The 20,732-nt window shown below is 40.0% G+C and overlaps 1 protein-coding gene across 1 annotated transcript in view; it reads left to right on the top strand.

Annotated features, from left to right (window-relative positions):
* LOC307120954 (protein sidekick homolog) overlaps positions 1–16,071 on the top strand; it is a 33,550-nt gene extending 17,479 nt beyond the window's left edge. Inside the window, exons 3-6 of the mRNA XM_079808256.1 lie at positions 10,269–10,589; positions 11,368–11,706; positions 12,203–12,316; positions 15,115–16,071. Of these exons, the coding sequence (XP_079664382.1) occupies positions 10,269–10,589; positions 11,368–11,706; positions 12,203–12,297 (755 nt within the window). The 3' untranslated portion in view covers positions 12,298–12,316; positions 15,115–16,071. The remainder of the gene's footprint in view (positions 1–10,268; positions 10,590–11,367; positions 11,707–12,202; positions 12,317–15,114) is intronic.
* The last annotated feature ends 4,661 nt before the right edge of the window (positions 16,072–20,732 follow it).

Here is a 20,732-nt window from a genome sequence, read left to right as displayed (position 1 = left end):
TTACAAAGTCCATCTCACTACAGTGGTTCTAAAATATCTTTATGAATCGGCGACAATAGTTTTTGTGCGCAAAAAAACCCTAAATAACAACTTGCATAGTGATGACGATTTCAAAACAGGGCATCATGAAGCTTCGAAGCGTTATAAATCAGTGAGCCTGTTTTGAGTTGTAGTTCAGAAATGGCGGTGGAGAAAAGATGCGAGCGAAGCCATTCATTCAGTTGTGGCACCGCTGCCGAATATCCAGAAGTTAAAGCCGGAGCAAGAACAATCTTTGCTGAGTTTTGTTCGTGGCCATGATGTTGTGTCCCGGGAAAAGTTTGATTTTCCAGCTCGCTCCGTTAGTGGTGAAGGAGTTGTCTGAAGCTCCGGTAATTGTGTCTCGTGCGGTTGGAAGGTATTCTCATCATTTACAGGGGCTGGTCAGTGATTTAATTGCCGTCCGTCTCCCACCACCTGCGTAAAAATCCCTGGTTGAATTACCTACTGTTTTAGACAAACACCAAGGTCGTGTGGTCATTTAATTGCTCTCCGAATCCACATCTCTGTGTTTTCAAGAATATATCACTTCAAATTTCACTGTTTATATCCTTTTTGACCACTGCAGAGCACCGTGCGGTTGCGCTTCGCTGTAATTTGGATGCATTTCTAGACTTGTATTTCTTTAAATGCTGGCAAGTATTTACAAGAGCAATATATTTCATCACTGCTCAAAAAATAAAAAGTAGAAAAGCACGTAAACATTTTGGGCCGTTATTTACGGCAGCATTTATTCTTATCATATCAAGCATATGACATTTTATTTACAGTATACAATCATGTTATGGACGTGATCAGCGTGTTCCCGATCACAAAACTCTCCCCTCCACCGTGAATAAATCACAATCCGAATGCACAAGGTTTTATTATCACTGAGGTGGCTGCACATTTATTTTTACGGACTTCCATGTGAGAAACAGAGGCAAACGGCACATGACAGACGTCACAACCAAACGTTAGCGATTGGTTATGGCAGATCCAGAGTGGCTCTTGGCAGAACTTCAACAGAGTTCCCGCCTTCAAGGAAGTAAACGCTTGTCAATGGAGAGTAGCCAGACTCTCTGTACAAATTAAATTAAATGTACAAGAGTCTGGTAGGACCAGGCTATCATGAACTGGCTTTTTAAATTTTGTTTATACTGTTGTCTGAGGTCAACTTATGACGTTTGCGTGGTTTTTACATTCAAAAACATCATAATGAATAAGTAATAGGCTATTTTCTGCCTTGGTTTTGAGGCTCTCTCCATACACGCTCCGTTTTGATGGGCGTGCTGCACTGAAGACTTGGAAGTAAATGCCCACGGCTAGGATTGGATAAGATTTGCATATTTAATGAGCTCCTGCTATCAGTGAAAGCTGTCAATAGCTATGTTTCCATCCAAAGTTGCGAATGTAATTTATGCGCAAAAAGGCAATATCGCATAAAACATTTGCGAATAAAGTACCGTTTCCATCCAGTGAGTCGAAGAGAACATAATCGACACTTCCTGAAAAACTACCGCTAAAAAATAACTAAGAAACATAGGAGAAGCCACCATATATAATAATTTTCGTATATAATAAATTATTTGCGTCTCAGAGAAACTCGATAATAATAATCGTGTCAATAAATTTGTTGTCATGCTTTTAGAGGCAGATGCTGCTGTTTGGGAACGCAGTCATGTAAGACAGGAGTGAAATATACCGAGCATCTTTGACAACAGACTTCTGAATGACCAAAACAGCATTTCAGATGTTTTGCAAACAAGAGTTTTCCACTGGTTACTACAATTATGCTGTTACATCGTGAAAGTCACATGTTATGTCTGAAGTGTTTGGATATAAAATACCTAAAACTTCTTTGTTTTTACTTATGGGAAATATTAAAGGCATAGTACCTAAAAGTGATCAATATTTATGTAAGATTCTTCTTGCGGCTTGCAAAAAGACTATAACTAGGAATTGGCTTAAAGATACTACTTTGAACTGTAAACAGTGGTTTGGAATTATTGAAGAAATCCAACTTACATATATTCTAAAGATGAAAAAAAGTACTTTCAAAAGGGACAAGTGGTTGATAAAGAACATAAAGATCTCCTCAGCTAAGTAAACCGTAATTGTTATAGAAATGATTAACCTCATGTGTTTGGCTGTGTTGTTCTGTTCTTGTTTATTTATTTTATTTTATTTATTTATTTTATTTTTCCTTTTTATTTGGGGGTCAGTACATGTATGCGTATGTATAAGTACATTGATGTTTAAGAACATATTCTAATACACATTTATAAGTAAACAGTTATGAACGCTGTATTGCATATTTGATTTGTATAATCTCTTTTCTCCCTTTCTGTTAATATATATATATAGGGATGCCACAATTCTCAATATAATATTGAACCGTTCGGTACGCATTTACGGTTCAATATTTTTTCGGTTTTGCATTTAAATAATTCTTTTTCTACAAATTCTATCATTTGCCTCCATCCCAATACTGAACAACGCAACATACATTCACATCACACGTTAGTGGTAGAGTTATACTCACGGAACACTATAGATATTCACAATCACGAAAGTTCATTATTTGCATGCGTTTTACAGCCTTGACGGGAAATTTTTTTTTTTTTTAAAAGGCCACAAAACGAGGTGTATGACATTAAATGGCTTTTTATTTATTTATTTTTTATTTAAATTTAACCATTTATTAAAAGTTTAACGTATACTTAAATGTATGAATATAAATAAATACAAAACACAATTTACTTATTTACTAATTATAATTGATTTATTTACAAATTCACAGTAAAACCTAACGCCCGTTTCACACATACTCCGTTTGCAGTGCGTATGCGGTGCGTATTTTTTTCCGTACCCATGTTAACGGATTACAGCTTTCACACTGCGCGCGGATGCTGTCCGTCAGTCCGTTCCAGGTGCGGTGCGTCTGCAGCAGTCCGGCGATCGTTTCCGTACCGAGTCTATTTTTTGCTGTGCTGCACTGCGGAATTAAAGTGACAGCACAATGTTCGCTTTAAAATAAACATGTACTGACACGAAAATCTAGTAATTTTACCACAGATGTATGTCATTTAAAATATACTCTGTTTCAAAGTCAACACATGGCTTTTTTTTCTCGGGTAAAGCAAGGAAACGACACCTTACCTGGCATTTAGGTTAAAAAAATTGAAATAATGAAGAGCACGTACGTTCCTGTAGGTGGAAAAACAAAAAGGTCTTTATGACCTGCTTTTAAAAGGGTTTAAAAACGAAAGAGAAGACGAGAGTCGGCTGTTTCTATTGTAAGTTTCTAATTTAAAATTTTTATAGGCTATAAGTTATATTTCAATGTTTTGCCACTTGTGTGAGCTAAAGTAGGCTATAGGCTATATAAAGTTATATAGGCTATATAAATATAAAGTAATGAATTGAATAAAACGTTGTTTAAATGTACTACGTTAAAACGTGACATCTATGAAAGTGTAAACAAAGAGAATTGCAATTCTGACAAGCCATGTTCAGTAACAACTTTTGGATTTGAAATGAAAATAATAATGAATAAATGCTGTGTTTGTGGTACAACCGCGGATCAGTTGCGCGCTGCAAACGCAGCATATATGAAAGCACAACAGCGCGTGCTGCTCCTGCACCGCATACGCAACGCAACACGCACCGCATACGCACTGCAGACGGAGTATGTGTGAAACGGGCGTAAGCCACCTAACCCAACTACAACAAGCCTAATATAACTCTAAATAACAGTTACAGTAATAACAGAAGTAGGCCTAGTCTGTATTCTTGGTATGCTACTAACCAGCTTCAAGCTTCAGCTTTATTTTGAAATATGATCATATTCTCTGACTAAATATTTTTGAACACATCGTCTTAATGTTTCCATGACGACGCGTCATGTTTCTCACATGACACACAGCAGCCGCAATAGCGCTGACAGCTCAGCTGTATCAGGTTTATTTCGTTTTTTCTTTTTATTCAAAATATTCACAAACTTCTTAACTGTGTCACGAACTATCTGATGTTCAAATGTGTGAGTGAATGTGTGTTAGTTGATCTATAAAGCGCAATGGGCGACGCCATGTTAGTTTGCGCCTCAGAATCGGAATTTACAACACTTGAGTGCATTCTCGTCTTACGAAATACATGAAAGTAAGTGACCAGTGAACTGGAAGAATAATAGAGTAAACGATATAGTTACTATATAATGTGCATGTATCTGATGTGAATAAAACATGTAACGTTTGTCAAATTATAACCGTCTGAAAGGATTGTCATTGCCGCTTCCATAGACATCAGTGTGTGTTTTTTTCTAGTAGCCTAGTATTGAGCATTTAAATGTCTGAAACCTGAAATAAACCTGATGTCGTTGAAAACACTGAATAGTTGTCATGAGTTGTGATTAGACCAGCGCTGAGCGTCTGTCTCGGTGCCAGCCAAAGTGCGAAAGCACGTTTGAATTTTGGCACCGAAATGAGGAACCGAAATCTGCGTTCTGATTCGGTCCGGTACATACCGGTTATATAAGTACCGGTGCCATATTGGAACCGGATTTCGGTACCCAACCCTAATGCCGATACCGATAGTTTGGAAAAAGCCTAATATCGGCCGATAATATCGGCCCGCCGATATATCGGTCGGGCTCTACATGGCACCCTTTGAAAATGTTCTCCATTTTGTTGCACCCCCTCGCTTACGTTACGCTTCAGTATTTGCTATGTTCAGGGAAAAAAGGACTAATGTCAAATAAAAGTAAAAGAACATAATAAGAACAAATAATTTAAATACAAGCAGCAGCACAAATAAATACTATTGAGCAAAGATACTAATTAGATAATCTATGCTTTTCAGGTTTTTCAGGTACGTCTAACATTCGTTTTCAGGTACAGAAAATGATCAAATGTAAAATAACACTGCATATTTGACTGTATAAATTAAAGATTAATCCTATTAAACTTACAAAAGCTATTCAATCAAGAGCAGTGAGTGATGTCCTTGTCTTTTGTTGTTTGACATTAAACAGACCGCAGTAAAGTCTACTGCCCCTTTAAGACCTAATGCTACTGCCCCTTTAAGACCTAATGCTCGGATATGCATCGTCTTTCTCGACTATTAAGTTTACTTAAGGCATATACAGACTATGTCTGCTAGAATACTCATCAAGATGGACATGTTGACATACTTTTGTGTGAGTTTGTCCGTTCAAGAGCAAGACTTGAAAGAGAACTCAATATTTGTGTGCGCGCTTTTGGATGAGTGCACAGAGACACTTTTTCTCACAGCGCGCGTGACTTCTCATTCGCGTCGTCTGGCACTTCTACACCCGGGTGATGACGGCGAAAACGACTGCTCTACTACATCAATCATTCATAAATCACAATAACTGATCAAATAAGGCTTTCAAAAAATGAAAAAATTTCAATGTAGGAAAAACCCTGATATATATATATCTATATATATATATAGATCACAACAGTAACTCAAGACTTCGCAATGGTTGTAATGTGAGTGGGGTTTTTATGAGGGTTGAGAATAAGGAGCAGGTGCGTGTGTGATTACTGATTACAGGTGAATGCGGAATCAGAGCAGGACTGTATCATGGGAATTGGAGTTCGTAAGGGAAAGTCAGTATTCGGGCGAGGGCGCCCTCTGGTGCCCACTTAGGGAGGTCATGGAGTCTGTGATCGTGACAGAGATCCGATAGGCACTCAATAGGCCTCCTCGCCTTCCACCAGGATGGGTAGGGGGCTCGGTTCCTGGGACCTCTCCTCCCTCAGTGGGAGCCACAGCCGGATTCAGTAGAGAAACATGGAAGGTAGGAGCAATGCGGAAATGGTTAGGCAGGGCAAGACGGTAAGATACTGGGGTAATTTGTCGGAGGATTTTGAATGGACCAACGTACCTGGGACTGAGCTTCTTGCAGGGGAGCTGAAGGCGGAGGTCTCGGGTGGACAACCACACCCATTGGCCGGGTTGATATCCTGGACCTGGTCGGCGGTGGCGGTCAGTCTGTTCTTTAAAGCGGCCGACGGCACGTTGGAGGTGTGTGTGTGACAGGTTCCACGTCTCCTCGCTGCGCCGCAGCCAGTCGTCCACGGCAGGAACATTTGTGGGTTCTCCGGACCATGGGAACAGGGGTGGTTGGAAGCCAAGGATACACTGGAAAGGAGTTAAGCCCGTGGAGTGTTTCCGAAGGGAGTTTTGGGCGTACTCAGCCCAGACCAAGTATCGACTCCAGTCCTCTTGGTGGTGTTGACAGTAGGACCGGAGGAACCTGATTATCTCCTGGTTTAGGCATTCGACTTGCCCGTTGGATTGAGGGTGATAGCCGGACGTGAGGCTTACGTTGACTTGAAGCATCTGGAAGAAGGCTGCCCAGACTCTGGAGGTGAATTGAGGTCCTCTATCAGAGACAAGGTTGCAGAGGTGCTCTGCTGTTTGTAGCGGGATGAGGCGACAGGCCTTGGAGAATCAGTCCACGACCGTGAGGATGGTGGTGTGGCCATCGGAGACGGGCAAGTCTCCAACAAAATCAATGGCAATGTGGGACCATGGACGTTGTGGTACAGGGAGTGGGTGGAGCAGACCAGAGGGTAATAGGCGGGATGACTTTTGGGCGTTGCAGACCTGGCACTGTTGGATGTATCTTGTAGTGTCCTGGGCCAAGGTTGGCCACCAGTAGCGGTTCTGGAGGAGTTGAATGGTGGCCGTGATTCCTGGATGCCCAGAACTGGGGAGAGCGTGAACATGTTCCAGGACCTGCTTGCGGAGCACTTCGGGGACGAAGACTCTGTGAGGCGGACATGCCGATGGGGTATCTTTTTGGGCATTGGCCTGTTCAAGCTCGGTTTCGATATCCCATTGGATTGGACAGATGATGAGGTCGGGCCCCAGGACAGTCTCTGGAGCATGGGTGGTGGGTTCAGGGTCGTGCTGCCGGGACAGGGCATCGGCTTTCGTGTTCTTGGATCTGGGACAATAGGTGACCGTGAACTGGAAGCGAGTAAAGAAGAGGGACCAGCGGGCTTGTCTGGGGTTCAACCTCTTGGCGGTGCGGAGGTACTCCAAGTTCTTATGATCGGTGAGTGCAGTAAAGGGGTGTGTGGCCCCCTCCAACCAGTGCCGCCATTCCTCGAAGGCGGCCTTCATAGCCAGAAGCTCACGATCTCCCACGTCATAGTTTCTTTCGGCGGCGTTGAGTTTCCTGGAGTAAAACGTGCAGGGGTATAGTTTGGGTGGAGACCCCTGCCGTTGGGACAAGATGGCACCAAGACCCGTGTTGGACGCGTCTACCTCCACTATGAAGGGTAACTCGGGATTGGGATGATGCAGGATGGGAGCTGAGGTGAACAGCTGCTTCAGCTGGTTAAAAGCGCGAGTGGCTGACTCATCCCAGGGGAGACGCGATGTGCTCTTCTTCACCAGTGACGTACGGGGACTCGCCACAGTACTGAAGTTCCGTATGAAGCGGCGGTAGAAGTTAGCAAACCCGAGGAAGCGCTGTAGCTCCTTCAGAGTAGTGGGTTGTGGCCACTCCAGAACCTTTCCCTCGTCCATGGCAACGCCTTCAGGGCTAATGACGTACCCCAAGAAGGAGGTGGAAGTCTGGTGGAAGTCACATTTCTCGATTGGCATACAACTGGTGTTGGATGAGTCTTTGCAGGACTGCTCGAACGTGCTGAACATGGTCACTCAGGATGTCAGAGTAAATCAGAATGTTGTCGATGTAGATTATAACTGTTCGGTGGAGCATGTCTCGGAACACATCATTTATGAATGACTGGAAGATGGCAGGACTGTTCGCCAGGCCGAACGGCATAACTAGGTACTCATAGTGCCCGGTGGTAGTGGAGAAGGCCGTTTTCCACTCTTCCCCCCAGCACAGCGCAAGTCAAGCTTGGTGTAAAACTTTGCTGTACGGAGTAATTCTAGGGCTGCGGGCACTAGGGGAAGCGGGTAGCGAAACTTGATGGTGCGGTCATTGAGGGCTCGATAATCAATACAGGGTCGAAAGACTGCCGTCCTTCTTCTGGACGAAGAAAAACCCAGCTGATGCCGGAGACGTTGAGGGTCGAATGAAGCCCTTCGCGAGTACCTCCTCAATGTACTTCGCCCTCTGTCTCTGGCTGGGAGAGAGGGAATATGCAGCCCTTGGGGGGCGTGGAGCCGGTCACCAGGTCAATGGCACAGTCGTGAACACGGTGAGGGGGAAGTTTGGAGGCTTTCACTTTACTGAAGGCTTCAGCCAGGTCTTGATATGCGGCGGGGAGACGATCTATCTCAGTTCCTCCCCCGGGAGTGGTGATTCTTCGGACTGGTAGTGGTTTGGCAGAGGCGAGACAGGCGGAATGACAGGATTTTCCCCAGCAGACAATCTGACTGGTCGCCCACCGAATGTGTAGATCATGTTTACGGAGCCAGGGCAGACCCAGGATGACCGGTGTGTGGGGAGCATGAAGAACATAAAATTGGATGGTTTCCAAATGGAGGGCTCCCGTCCACATGCTAATCTCTTGGGTGATGTGAGATATGTGGCCGGAGCCTAACGGCCGCCCATCGATGACTTCAACTGCAAGAGGAGAGAGGCAACGGATCAGAGCAATACTGTTCTGGAGAGCAAAATCTTGGGAAATAAAGTTTCCGGCGGCTCCAGAGTCGATCAGGGCATAAGTGGTGATTAAACGGCCATTAACAGTGAGTACGAGGGGCACAGATACACAAGAATTGGGATTAAGGGCATCAACAGGCAGACTCACCGGTTTCAATTTCCTAGGAGGAGGTCGAGAAGGACATGTGCTGAGGAAATGGTCAGCCCCGCCACAGTACAGGCACAGATTCAGAAACCTCCGTCTTTCTTTCTCCTCCCAGGTTAATTGAGAGGCATTTACTTGCATGGGCTCGGTCTCGTCAGCAGGCGCGGGGGTGGAGCCTCGGGAAACAGGAGGAAAGCGAGAGGTTGAGACAGGGCGATTGCTCGCACGACGAGATCGCATTAGATTGTCGATCTGGATGGCCAGGTGAATGAACTGATCTAACCCTCTCCCCTCATCACGACAGGCCAGCTCCGCTTGCAACTCGTGACTCAAACCTCTTCGAAAAATCACCTTCAATGTGTCCTGGGTCCAGTCCGTCTGTGCAGCCAGCGTTCGGAACGTGAGCGCATATTCGGCGGCGGTGAAACGGCCCTGAGTTAACTCGAGGAGTCGATTGCCAGCTCCCTTGCCCTCCTTAGAGTGTTCAAAGACCTGCCGAAACTGTTGGAGGAACTCCTCAAAAGTGGGGAAGGCAGTGCCGTCTGTTCGCCACACCGCCGTGATCCAGTCAAGTGCTCTCCTGGTGAGTAGAGAGCACACAAAGGCGATTTTCCCCGCCTCGGTGGAATAGAGCGCGGGTTGCTGATCAATGAAGAGTGAGCATTGTAAAATGAAGCCCTTGCATTTACCCGGATCTCCGTCGAACTTCTCCGGAAGCGAAAGACGGGCCAGAGGAGAACTGGCACCCCGACTGAGCCTGGTTTCTCCCAAGGTTTATTTTTCTCCATTTGGTCACCTAATGGGGTTTTGGTTTCCTTGCCACTGTTGCCTCTGGCTTGGCGTGCTCAGTTGGGGACACTAAATTTTTCAACTAAACATCGAAATAAATCTAATTAATAAACTAAATTAACCATGTAAACTAGATTACTGATCTAATTATTGATCTAAAGCCCACACTGTCACTGTATGATAATTGAAATGAACTGATGACATCAGCGACATCAGAGCAGGAATGTATCATGGGAATTGGAGTTCGTAAGGGAAAGTCAGTATTCGGGCGAGGGCGCCCTCTGGTGCCCACTGAGGGAGGTCATGGAGTCTGTGATCGTGACACTTTTAGTAAGGAGACCTCAGATATCTGAAACCAGAATGGAAAAAAAAAGTTTTTGCTCAAAATGGTGTTGTTTCCAAAAGGGAAAAAATAAACATATATCGGTATCGGTATCGATATCGGCATCTGCCAAAATGAGTTGAAAAATATCTGCATATCGATATCGGCAAAAATCCAATATCGTGCATTCCTAATTTCGATACTTACAATTTGTATGATCCGTTTAGTTCAATTTGTTTTTATGTAATTTCCTATTGCTATTTGACATAATACATAAAAAAAAATACAAAAAAACATGACAATGCATAAACCCTTACAGCACTTTCCTGTTGTGTGTTTTTGTTTGGCTCATAATTAACTGCTGATTTCTTCTTCAGATTTGTCTGGCGTTGAGACTGTGTCAGTGTCAGTGATGGAAGGAGATTCAGTCACTCTACACACTGGTGTTGAAACGAAGCACCAAGACAGAATTAGATGGTTTTATAATGACATTCACATTGCTCAAATCACTGGAGATCTCAGTAGAACTTGTACAGATGTTCAGTGTAATGAAGGTACTGAGAGATTCAGAGACAGACTGAAGCTGGATCATCAGACTGGATCTCTGACCATCACAAACACCAGAAACACAGACTCTGGAGATTATAATCTACAGATCAGAAGATTCAGAGATGTGAGCTTTAGCATTTTTGTCCATGGTAAGTCTGTGAAAAGCAGGTTATGGGCGGAGGGGGAGAGATGAGAGGGAAAATTATTTGCCATTCCATTTGCATAGCAAATGTTTTCCATTCCCCTGAGCAATTTTGCAAAGGTTTTTGGGAGAATGCAAAACTTTTGTGAGAATGCAAAATCATTGACATAATTTGTTAAATCAATAGGAAGGCAGTTCAGATCAGCCAGGCTGGTGTAGAAAAAAATAAGATGCAGAAAAGCGAGAGAATCCTGGGTAGGGTTGCATTAGCGACCAGCTGTTTGTAAGCTCTGTCTTAAATTGGAATGTAAAGTCCACTTTCACTAGTGGCTTAGTAACTACTAGCTAACTAACTAACTAACTGTGTACTTTATTCCGTAGCACAACATATGTTGTTATAACTTATTCATCATATCATTTTTATAGTGTAGGCTAAGTTGTAACTTACGCACAGCCGGTGTAACTGGTCCCTGAACTGAAAATAACTGGACCAGAGACCTCAAAATAAACACTAACTGGATGTTGTGAGCTTGAAGACAAACAATCTGGCTCAGAACAGCACACACAAAGGAAATACAGTAAATAGGGCAGCAAACTTAGAGGGTAATAAGAGACAAGTGAGGCAAAAAGACTAATGAAAAGGAAACAAGGGGGTGTGGCAAAGACATGACGAACAAAATGTGCCAGAGGCACATGGCAACACAAATAAAAATTTACAGTTTATGTCGTTTTGTGATTTTTTTCCCCAGTAAAATCCCCAAATCATCAGTTGGTTTGTGTTTCAGGTTTTTCTGCTGCTGAACGAGATGAAATAAAGAGAAAGTCCCTGAAGGAGGGAGAATCTGTCACTTTAGATCCTGGTGTAATAAAAACCCAAAGTGATGTGATGCTGTGGTATTTTAATGAAATTCTCATCACTGAAATCACTGGAGATCTCAGTTGTATCTGTACAGATGATCAATGTGAATATAATGATGAGAGATTCAGAGACCAACTGAAGCTGGATCATCAGACTGGATCTCTGACCATCACAAACACCACAACTGAACATACTGGAGATTATCATCTACAGATCATCAACAGCAGATTCAAGATCAGTAGGCGCTTCGCTGTTATTGTCACTGGTGAGTGTCATTTAATCATTTTTTGTACAGACTGTAGGTTATGTGAAGTTAATATCATCTTTATCACCTTCACATGCATGTCAATGTGACACAAATTTTTGGAGACATTTCAAAATGTCTCACTTTCAACATTTGATGTGTTATCTATATTCTATTGTGAATAAAATATAAGTTTATGAGATTTGTAAATTATTGCATACCTATTTTATTCACAATTTGTAGGGTGTCCCAACTTTTTTGAGATTGGGTTTGTACATTATGTCCTATTACAAAATTAATGTCATTTATATGAAAAATGCATGCATGTCAGTTTTTTCTGTGCTGATGTTTCCAAATGATTATACAATGCTGTGATGGTGTTTTAAGCACTATATATATATTTTTTTTAAATGTATCAGTTAAATCAATATCATGCAACTGATGACCAAAACAGTCAAATATAATAGTTAAATCAGCCGATCTCCAGTAATAATACTGTCTGTATTTATCATTATAGGCTCAGATTGGTCTTCAAGTTCTGTAACAGGAATACATTACCAGTATGTGTTGTTCGGCTGTACGTTGCTGCTGTTGTTGACTGATTTACTATAGCAATCCTCACACTAGTAACGTGAGTATTTTTTCTAAACTAACACTGAATCTGTCTCTGATCTATGAGATCTGTAAGTGTTATTTGGGTTTCCTGAGTGTAGTTTCATTCAGATGCCATTACACAGAAAAACTGATAAAAAAGAGGACTGCTCTTATCTGATTTAAATATAAAATAAAGAACAATGGCAGGAATACATTTTATATTATCGTTATTATTATTATCATCATCATCATTTGCATAGTTATTTATTAATATGGGTGTTATAATCCTGCTTTGGGCTCGGGTAGTAAGAAATGTGAGAATAGTTCACCTTTTTATTGTCCTTTATTATGATAAACACAGAATTCACATGTGAGGCCATGCTATAACAATAAAAAACACTAGTTAACTCACAAATGAATTAATTCTTTATTAGGAGAGCAAGTAAGAGTTCCTGTATAGTTCTCATAAAATACAACATTTCAATCATATTTAAATAATAATACATAAGATGTTATGGCATGCAAATATGTTGTATTCATGTGGTATAGAAGAGGACTGGTGCTTCTCATTTCTTAAAGTGTGTATCCCTATTTTCATTCCTTGCTACTTTTTCTTTCATCCTAGCTCCCTCCAACTTAAGGAAGATGTACAGTATCTCACAAAAGTGAATACACCCCTCACATTTCAGCAACTACTTTAGTATATCGTCTCAAGGGACAATACTATAGAAATATATTTTAGAGTAGTCAGTGTGCTGCTTGTATAGCAGTATAGATTTACTGTTCTCTGAAAATAACTTAACATATGATGTTTTATTAACAAGGTTCGGGAGAAGCATGTTCAGATAATTGACACAGGTGGAGAGCTCTCAGCCAATCAACAATAGAGGTGTATATATACACGCAGCAGTCCTTCCTCTGTTTGTTGACAGTTCTCAGCAACCCCTTCTCCACACTTTTTACTCTAAACCACTTACATATACGGGGGGTACTCTGAGTTCAGGCCTAAATCCGAGCTCGAAGCCCTCCCCCCGGACAACACGCCAAATACACATTGAATACTCTCTATAAATTATATGTAAGTGCAAACTCGTGAAACAGCCATTATTGTGAAAATAGCTGGCAACAAAAGTGAGTACAACCCTAAGTGATAACAGTGGTACGTCGTTTAACCATGCAAAGCCACATGTCCTATTCATCATGTTCATGTTTTTGTTCACGGTTTGCATGGCCGTCATCCCAGAAGGAAGCCTCTTCTGAAGAAGTAAGCAAGAAAACAGTTTGCTGAAGACATCCTGTCCAAGAACATGAATTACTGGTACACCCTTAAAAATAAAGGTGCCAGGAAGAACCAAAAAGGGGTTTTCACAGTGATGCCATAGAAGAACCATTTTTTGTTCCCTGAAGAACCGTTTTGTGAAAGGTTCTTTAAAGTACCATTTTTTTCCTAACCATTTTATAGTCTAAAGAACCTTCTGTGCAATGGAAAGGTTCTTTGGATATTAAAAGTTCTTCATGGAACCAAACACCCCGCCAAAGAACCATTTAAGAACCTTTATTTTTAAGAGTGTACCATACCCTGTGGTCTGATGAGACTAAGATAAACTTGTTTGGCTCAGATGGTGTCCAGCATGTGTGGCGAAGCCCTGTGAGGAGTGGTGGTGGTAGCATCATGGTCTGGGGCTGCATGAGTGCTGCTAGTAATGGGGAGCTGCGCTTCATTGAGGGAAACATGGATTTCAACATGTATTGTGACATTATGAAGCAGAACATGATGGCCTCCCTTCAGATAAACAGTTTTCCAACATGATAACAGCCCCCAACACAAGGCCAAGATGACAACTGCCTTGCTGAGGAAGCTGAAGATGGTGATAAGAGGGGCCAAGTACTATGTCTCCAGACCTGAACCCTATTGAGCACCTGTGGGGCATCCTCAAGGTGGAGAAGTGCCATGTGTCTAACATCCAGCAGCTCTGTGATGTCATTATGGAGGAAAGGAAGAGGATCCCAGCAACAACCTGTGCAGCTCTGGTGAACTCCATGCCCAGGAGGATTAAGGCAGTGCTAGATAACAATGGTTCTCACACAATGATTCTCAGTGACACTTAGGACACAGTTTTGACATGTTCACTTAGGGCTCACATTTGTTGCCAGCTATTTTGACAATAATGGCTGTATGTTAAGTTTTTAAGTAATTTTCAGAGTACAGTAAATTTATACTGCTATACACGCTGCACATCTACTCTAAAATATATCCCATTTTTTACTTCTATAGTATTGTCCCTTGAGAAGATATACTAAAGTAGCTGCTGAAATGTAAGGGGTGTACTCGCTTTTGTGAGATACTGTATATGTAAACTGAAATATCCTTCTTGTTCATTCAAGTGGCATCAATTGTACTCAAGCAATCTGCCCTTATGTTGTTGAGGTTTGGTTAAGACATTCATAATAAATATTAATAATGAACATGCCCTGTTGAGAAATTTGAAATATAAGGTTTATTTAAACAGCTATGGTAAAACATTAAAACTAAGACATTTTGACAGAAAAAAATTCTGAATAGGATGCTCCTTACTCAAGAGTCCTTCATCATGAGGATGCATGGGGATGGAAAATTTAAGAAATGAGAAGCACAAACACCCAATGTGATTAATAATGAAGATTAATTAAGAAATACCTTCCACATTAAAGACATTGTGTCTAATATTTTGAAAAATAATACCATGCTTAAAGATTATGAACATGATTTCCTGGTCTTCTATATCTTGTGTTTGTGTAACTAGAGCATTAGTCCTGTTCATTTATCTGTACATTCTGTTATGTGTTTTCTTACAGAAGAATTATGTTGAAGACATTCAATGACCATTGAGATTTCATTGATGGGGGATGCTAATGGGAATCCACAGTAACTTTATTACAAGGATGTATGTCTAAAACAATGTTTGTTACCATGTAAACCAATATATTTTTTAATGATTTAATTTGTATTTATTGGGGTGTGGGGGTTAATGGTAAATATCTAATAGTGACTACAGCAAATGTTTTTTGTATTACAAAATTTGCCCAACTTGACTATCAAACAAGTTAAATACCCCCCCATATGCCTGTAAGTGCAATACTCAAACTGTTTAATGTAATCCCTCTAAACTCAGGTGATATTTACATTTATTCATACTATTCAACTACTGTAAATATGTTAATAATCTGTAAATGTCTATTCTGACTAAGCGTAACTGTGACCTTATATTTTTTAATACTATTTTCATATTTTTATTCCAAGAAAAATTCCTTGTGCGTGCAACAGGGCCGTGCAGAGAGTTCTTCAATCTAAATCTAAAAAAAGGGCAATATGTAAATATATATATATATATAAAGACACATATATATATATCCTTATGCTCATCAAGCCTGCATTTATTTAATCAAAAATACAGAAAAAACAGTAGCCTAATATTGTGAAATACTATTACATTATGTTCTTTTTAACTTTTTATTAATCAAAGAATCTTGAAAAGAGTATCACAGTTTCCATCATTGACATTAAATCCTCATATTAGAATGATTTCTGAATGATCATGTGACATTGAAGTGTGGAGTAATGATGCTGAAAATACAGCTGTGATCACAGGAATAAATTTTAAATTATTTTAAAATAGAAAACCATTATTTTAATAATATTTAAGAATATTGCTGTTTTTTATGAAATAAATGTAGGCTTGATGAACATAAGAGACTTCTTTCATAATGCTGCATAATATTCAAAAATGGTAATATAATAAAGTCCTTTCACGTAACCATTTCGTCAGCCTACACTTCTACAGTTTCATGAAATAGTAAACGGTGTATCAATATACATAAATACAAGTGAATTTAACACTACTTACCATGGGCGTAGATTACGCGGGGGACGTGTCCCGCACTTTTAATAAAACGTACATCAACATAAAACGTAAAGAACCGGCGTCTAGTCGCACCGCTCTTACTGGCCTACGTCTGTTACACGGGCAGGTTTGTTTACGTAGAAGCCAATGTGAATAAATCTAGATTTAAATTCAAAGACACAAAATAAAATATACGTGACCTGTCATTTTATTCATATCCAAAAACAAGGCAATCTGAACACCATGCTAACACTCTCGTGCAACACTCTAATTCTCGAAGCCGGAGGGCGCCCTCTCACAGAAAGTCCAAAACGGATTCTTAGAAGTAATCACGTTCCAAAGGAATTCACAGCACTGAACCTGCAGCTGAATAAAAATAATTATGACTGATGAAACGCGACGACAAACACATGATTTCGACAATAGATGGTTCATGTGTGTTTTTCAAGCCATCTCAATGTATTTATTGACAATAAAGTATATGAATAATGCAGTGCTAACTGACATCCTTTTTAATGTTTAGTATCATCTGCTCACCAAGGCTGCATTTATTAGTATATAAAACAGCTGTTTTCTATGTGAATATATAGTAAAGTGTAATTTATTCCTGTGATCAAAGCTGAATTTTCAGCATCATTACTCCAGTCTTCAGTGTCACATGATCCTTCAGATATTATTATAATATGAGGATTTGCTGCTCAAGAAACATTTATGATTATTATCAATGTTGAAAACAGTTGTGCTGCTTTAAAATGTTGTGGAAACCATGATGCATTTTATTTTTCAGGATTCTTTGATGAATAGAAAGTTAAATGAACAGCATTTATTTGCATTAAATAAAGCACTTATTAAATATAAATCTTTAGTTATATTATAAATGTCACTTGTGATCAATTTAATGCATGTTTGATGAATAAAAGTATTAATTTCTTTCTTTTTTTAATCTTACCACACAAGTTTGAATAGTATCATGGTTTCCACAAAAATGAAGCAGCAGCACAAATGTTTTCAGCATTGATAATAATCATAAATGTTTCTTGAGCAGCAAATCAGCATATTAGAATGATTTCTGAAGGATCATGTGACACTGAAGACTGTAAGGATGCTGAAAATTCAGCTTTGATCACAGGAATAAATTACTTAATTTCTTTTTACTATATATTCACATAGATAACAGCTGCTTTAAATTGGGATAATATTTCACTGTATTACTTTTTTACTGCATTTTTTATTAAATAAATGCAGCCTTGGTGAGCAGAAGACTTCTTTCAAAAACATTGAACAATTGTAATTTTTAAACTTTTCTAAACTGCCTTGTTCAGTGATATTTTTTTAACATTGCAAAAAATCCATGGGTACTTAATGAACAAGTGTTTGTAGTGCATAAACCAATCATAAAATTGGAATAAAATATAGGGGGACATTTTATACATATTAGTGGTTATTGTTCAGCAGTGTATTTGATATCTTACTAAATTAAAAGCAAGAGATCAATTAAATCTGTCAATTAGACAGAGGTCAGAAAAAAAACAGGTATTACACCTGACATTTCTGTCCCCCTCACTTCTGAAAAGATGGCTAAGCCCCTGCTACTTATACCATTAATGCAACTTTTGCTGCTGCATGGTTTTGTGCAGGGATTTGTTTGTTGTCTGTTAAAATCAATTTTGTCAGTGATGCAATTTATAAAATGACACAAACCGCAGGAAATCGTTCCACAAACGTTAGTTTGTCTGTCCATGTAATTTTCAACCGATTTATGAATAAGAACAGAAAATTACCGCTTCAATTCACATCGCCCAATGGAATTTGAACTTGCTTTGCCAGATCACGATTGGTTGGTGTATATACATGACAAACGGGCATTGGTTGATTGTGTAATACATTAAAATATATAATATATAGATGTGTTATTAAATCAACACATTAGCTCTGATTATGGATGAAAAAAAAATATTGGTTTACTTTTTTCCCGTGAGGCCACACACTCTCTGAAAGCACCATATTTGGCTCGAGAGCCATTTCCGAACAGTGGAAAATCTGCTGTCAATCAAAACGCACGCAACCCATAGCAACGCGTTATGGCAACGCCTCAACAGAAATTGTCCGACTTTTGCAAGTAGGGCTCGCTGCAGCCTGCGGTGGATATCCAACTCCGCCCACATCCAAGTGTGACGTCAGAACTCCCGCCCTGCAGCTTATTTCATTGGTTACAGTTACGGGTAGGTTGAGATCAGTGTTTGGTGTAGGCAATCAGTACTTAACTCGTTACAGTGACGGGTAGGTTAAGGGAAAAGAGTTTGGTGTAGGCAATCTTAATTCGTTACAGTGACGGTTAGGTTTAGGGAAAAGAGTTTGGTGTAGGCAATCAGTACTTAATTTGTTACAGTGACGGTAGGTTTAGGGAAAAGAGTTTGGTGTAGGCAATCAGTACTTAATTCGTTACAGTGACGGGTAGGTTTAGGGATCAGTGTTTGGTGTAGAGGCAGTCTCTACTGTGATTGATATGACCAATAAAATCTTAAAAATCGGCTGCAGGGCGGCATTGGCCTGGCCTCTGACGTCACACTTGGATGTGGGCCGGGTTGGACATCCACCGCAGGCTGCAGCGAGCCCCTTCTCGACTTTTGAGCCGTTCGTTACTATTATATACATTGTCATGTTATAATAATCAAATTTATTTAGTTTAATTGACCACGATATTATCATTGATATTTGTCTGAGAGGGGCACTTTTGATTCATTTTGAAAAAGGGCAGAGGCTCGAGCACCCAAAGCCCCCAGCCCCCCCCCCCCCCCCCCCCCGACCACGCCCCCTGCACGTGCCTGGTGTGCAATCAAACTTGGCAATAAAGCTCTTTCTGATTCTGATTAATATTAGTCATAAACCTTATTGTTCACAATTCCAAAATATATCAAAACCAGTAAAATTTCTGTTTTGGCTTGAGCCAGCTCTTTTGGCTGCCAAATGGCTCAGCCTAAAAATTGCTTAACCTTAAAAAAAGCCTCTGGATCTTTTCACCACCTTGCTCAGACATGCAAACTTCATGCACTGCTGTTGAAGCTAAATTTGAATGGTGTTTCTGTCTGGGTAGTCACGTTAATGCTCTTCTCCCCTCTAGAACAGATCACCACCCATTGGCCTTCAGGTTTATGGTATTTCTGTTTTCTTTCAGTTGGTTTTGGTTTGTAGGCTATTCCACTTTGGTTTAACCAGTCATCTGTATTTAAGCATGTAACTTAATAAATAACTAAAGATTTTGTCAATATTTTCTTTTTCCACTATTACTAGTAGTGTAAACTAAAGTGGTTAAAACATGTTTTCCTATTGCCTTGGAAAAATTTTGATAAATAATTCAGTTTTCAGTCAGGTGACAGTCGCGGAGGCCTGGAGGGCAAAACAGCCATAGAACATATATACAAGCACAAGCATGTCAATTTTCCATCTTAAAGACAAAAATATGATACAAGATGCAAGGTTTTGTGTTGCACCAATAGGCTACAGATTAAATTAATGTTTAATCAAGGGCATGAACGCAGATATGAGCCCAGATATGAATGCAACACATTTACTTTATAATAGTTTTCGATGGAAAAAAAACTCTAAACGAGAAATCTCGTGTTGAACTAATATTCTGTGTTCATTTGCTTGCCTGCACCAAGTATGCATCAATAAGGTGTATATTGAATTTGGTCTTTTAATATCACTGTCTTACTGCATTAATACTGACTACAAACCTGGTAAAAATGACTGGAGGGCCCTCCAGGTGGGTGTTCCTGTAATGGCGTGATGTCACCTGAAAACTATCAATTAAACTTTGCAAGTCAGCCATCAACTCTCTGTCTTACTGGTTCAAAATTGCAGTGTACGCTTCCAACCTTACAAATGGATAATGATTGGTAGTGCACCATGTTTGATCTACAGCATCTTGATCTGATCTTCTTTGTGAATAGCTAATTATTTTGCGTGTATGTGTGTGTGTGTGTGTGTGTGGTTATGAGGATACAAATGTGTATGATGACATGGGTATTAAAACATAAACATGGTTCACTTCCTTTGTCTTCACAAACCAAATGGCTTAAAACATACTAAACCGTTTTGTGTAAGTGTGTTTTTCAAAAATTTCGAAAGTTTTATGTGAAGGGGTTAGTGGGATAGAATATACAGTTACAGTATAAAAATCATTACGCCTACGGAGGGTCTCCATAAACCAAGGAGTGTCCTTGCTCATCCCTGTAGTCGTTCTTCCAATTTTTGTGTTTTTAAAGAATATACCTTTGCTTTCAACCTCAAGCTAATAAATTGTATTTTTAAAAGCTAGATGCCACTAGATGGCGCTCCAGTAATAGCCTTGATAAAGAGACATCACCTTCTATTTAATGTGTGTGTGTGTGTGTGTGTGTGTTGGTGAACTGATTATATGCATCCATATCTCCATATTTATGCAATCCTAAAGATTAAGGAAAATTAAGCAACATGATTAAATGTTATTCACAGAATACCAGTAGGCTTAATTATTTGTAATTTATTGATTCGCTTTAATTGTTCTTTAACCTCTTTAATTTCTAAAAA

Source organism: Gobio gobio (genome assembly GCF_949357685.1).
Source record: "Gobio gobio genome assembly, chromosome: 24".
In the NCBI taxonomy this organism is placed as follows: Eukaryota; Metazoa; Chordata; class Actinopteri; order Cypriniformes; family Gobionidae; genus Gobio; species Gobio gobio.
Note: the sequence above shows the minus strand (reverse complement) of the source record. Positions and strands in the feature narration are given on the sequence as shown.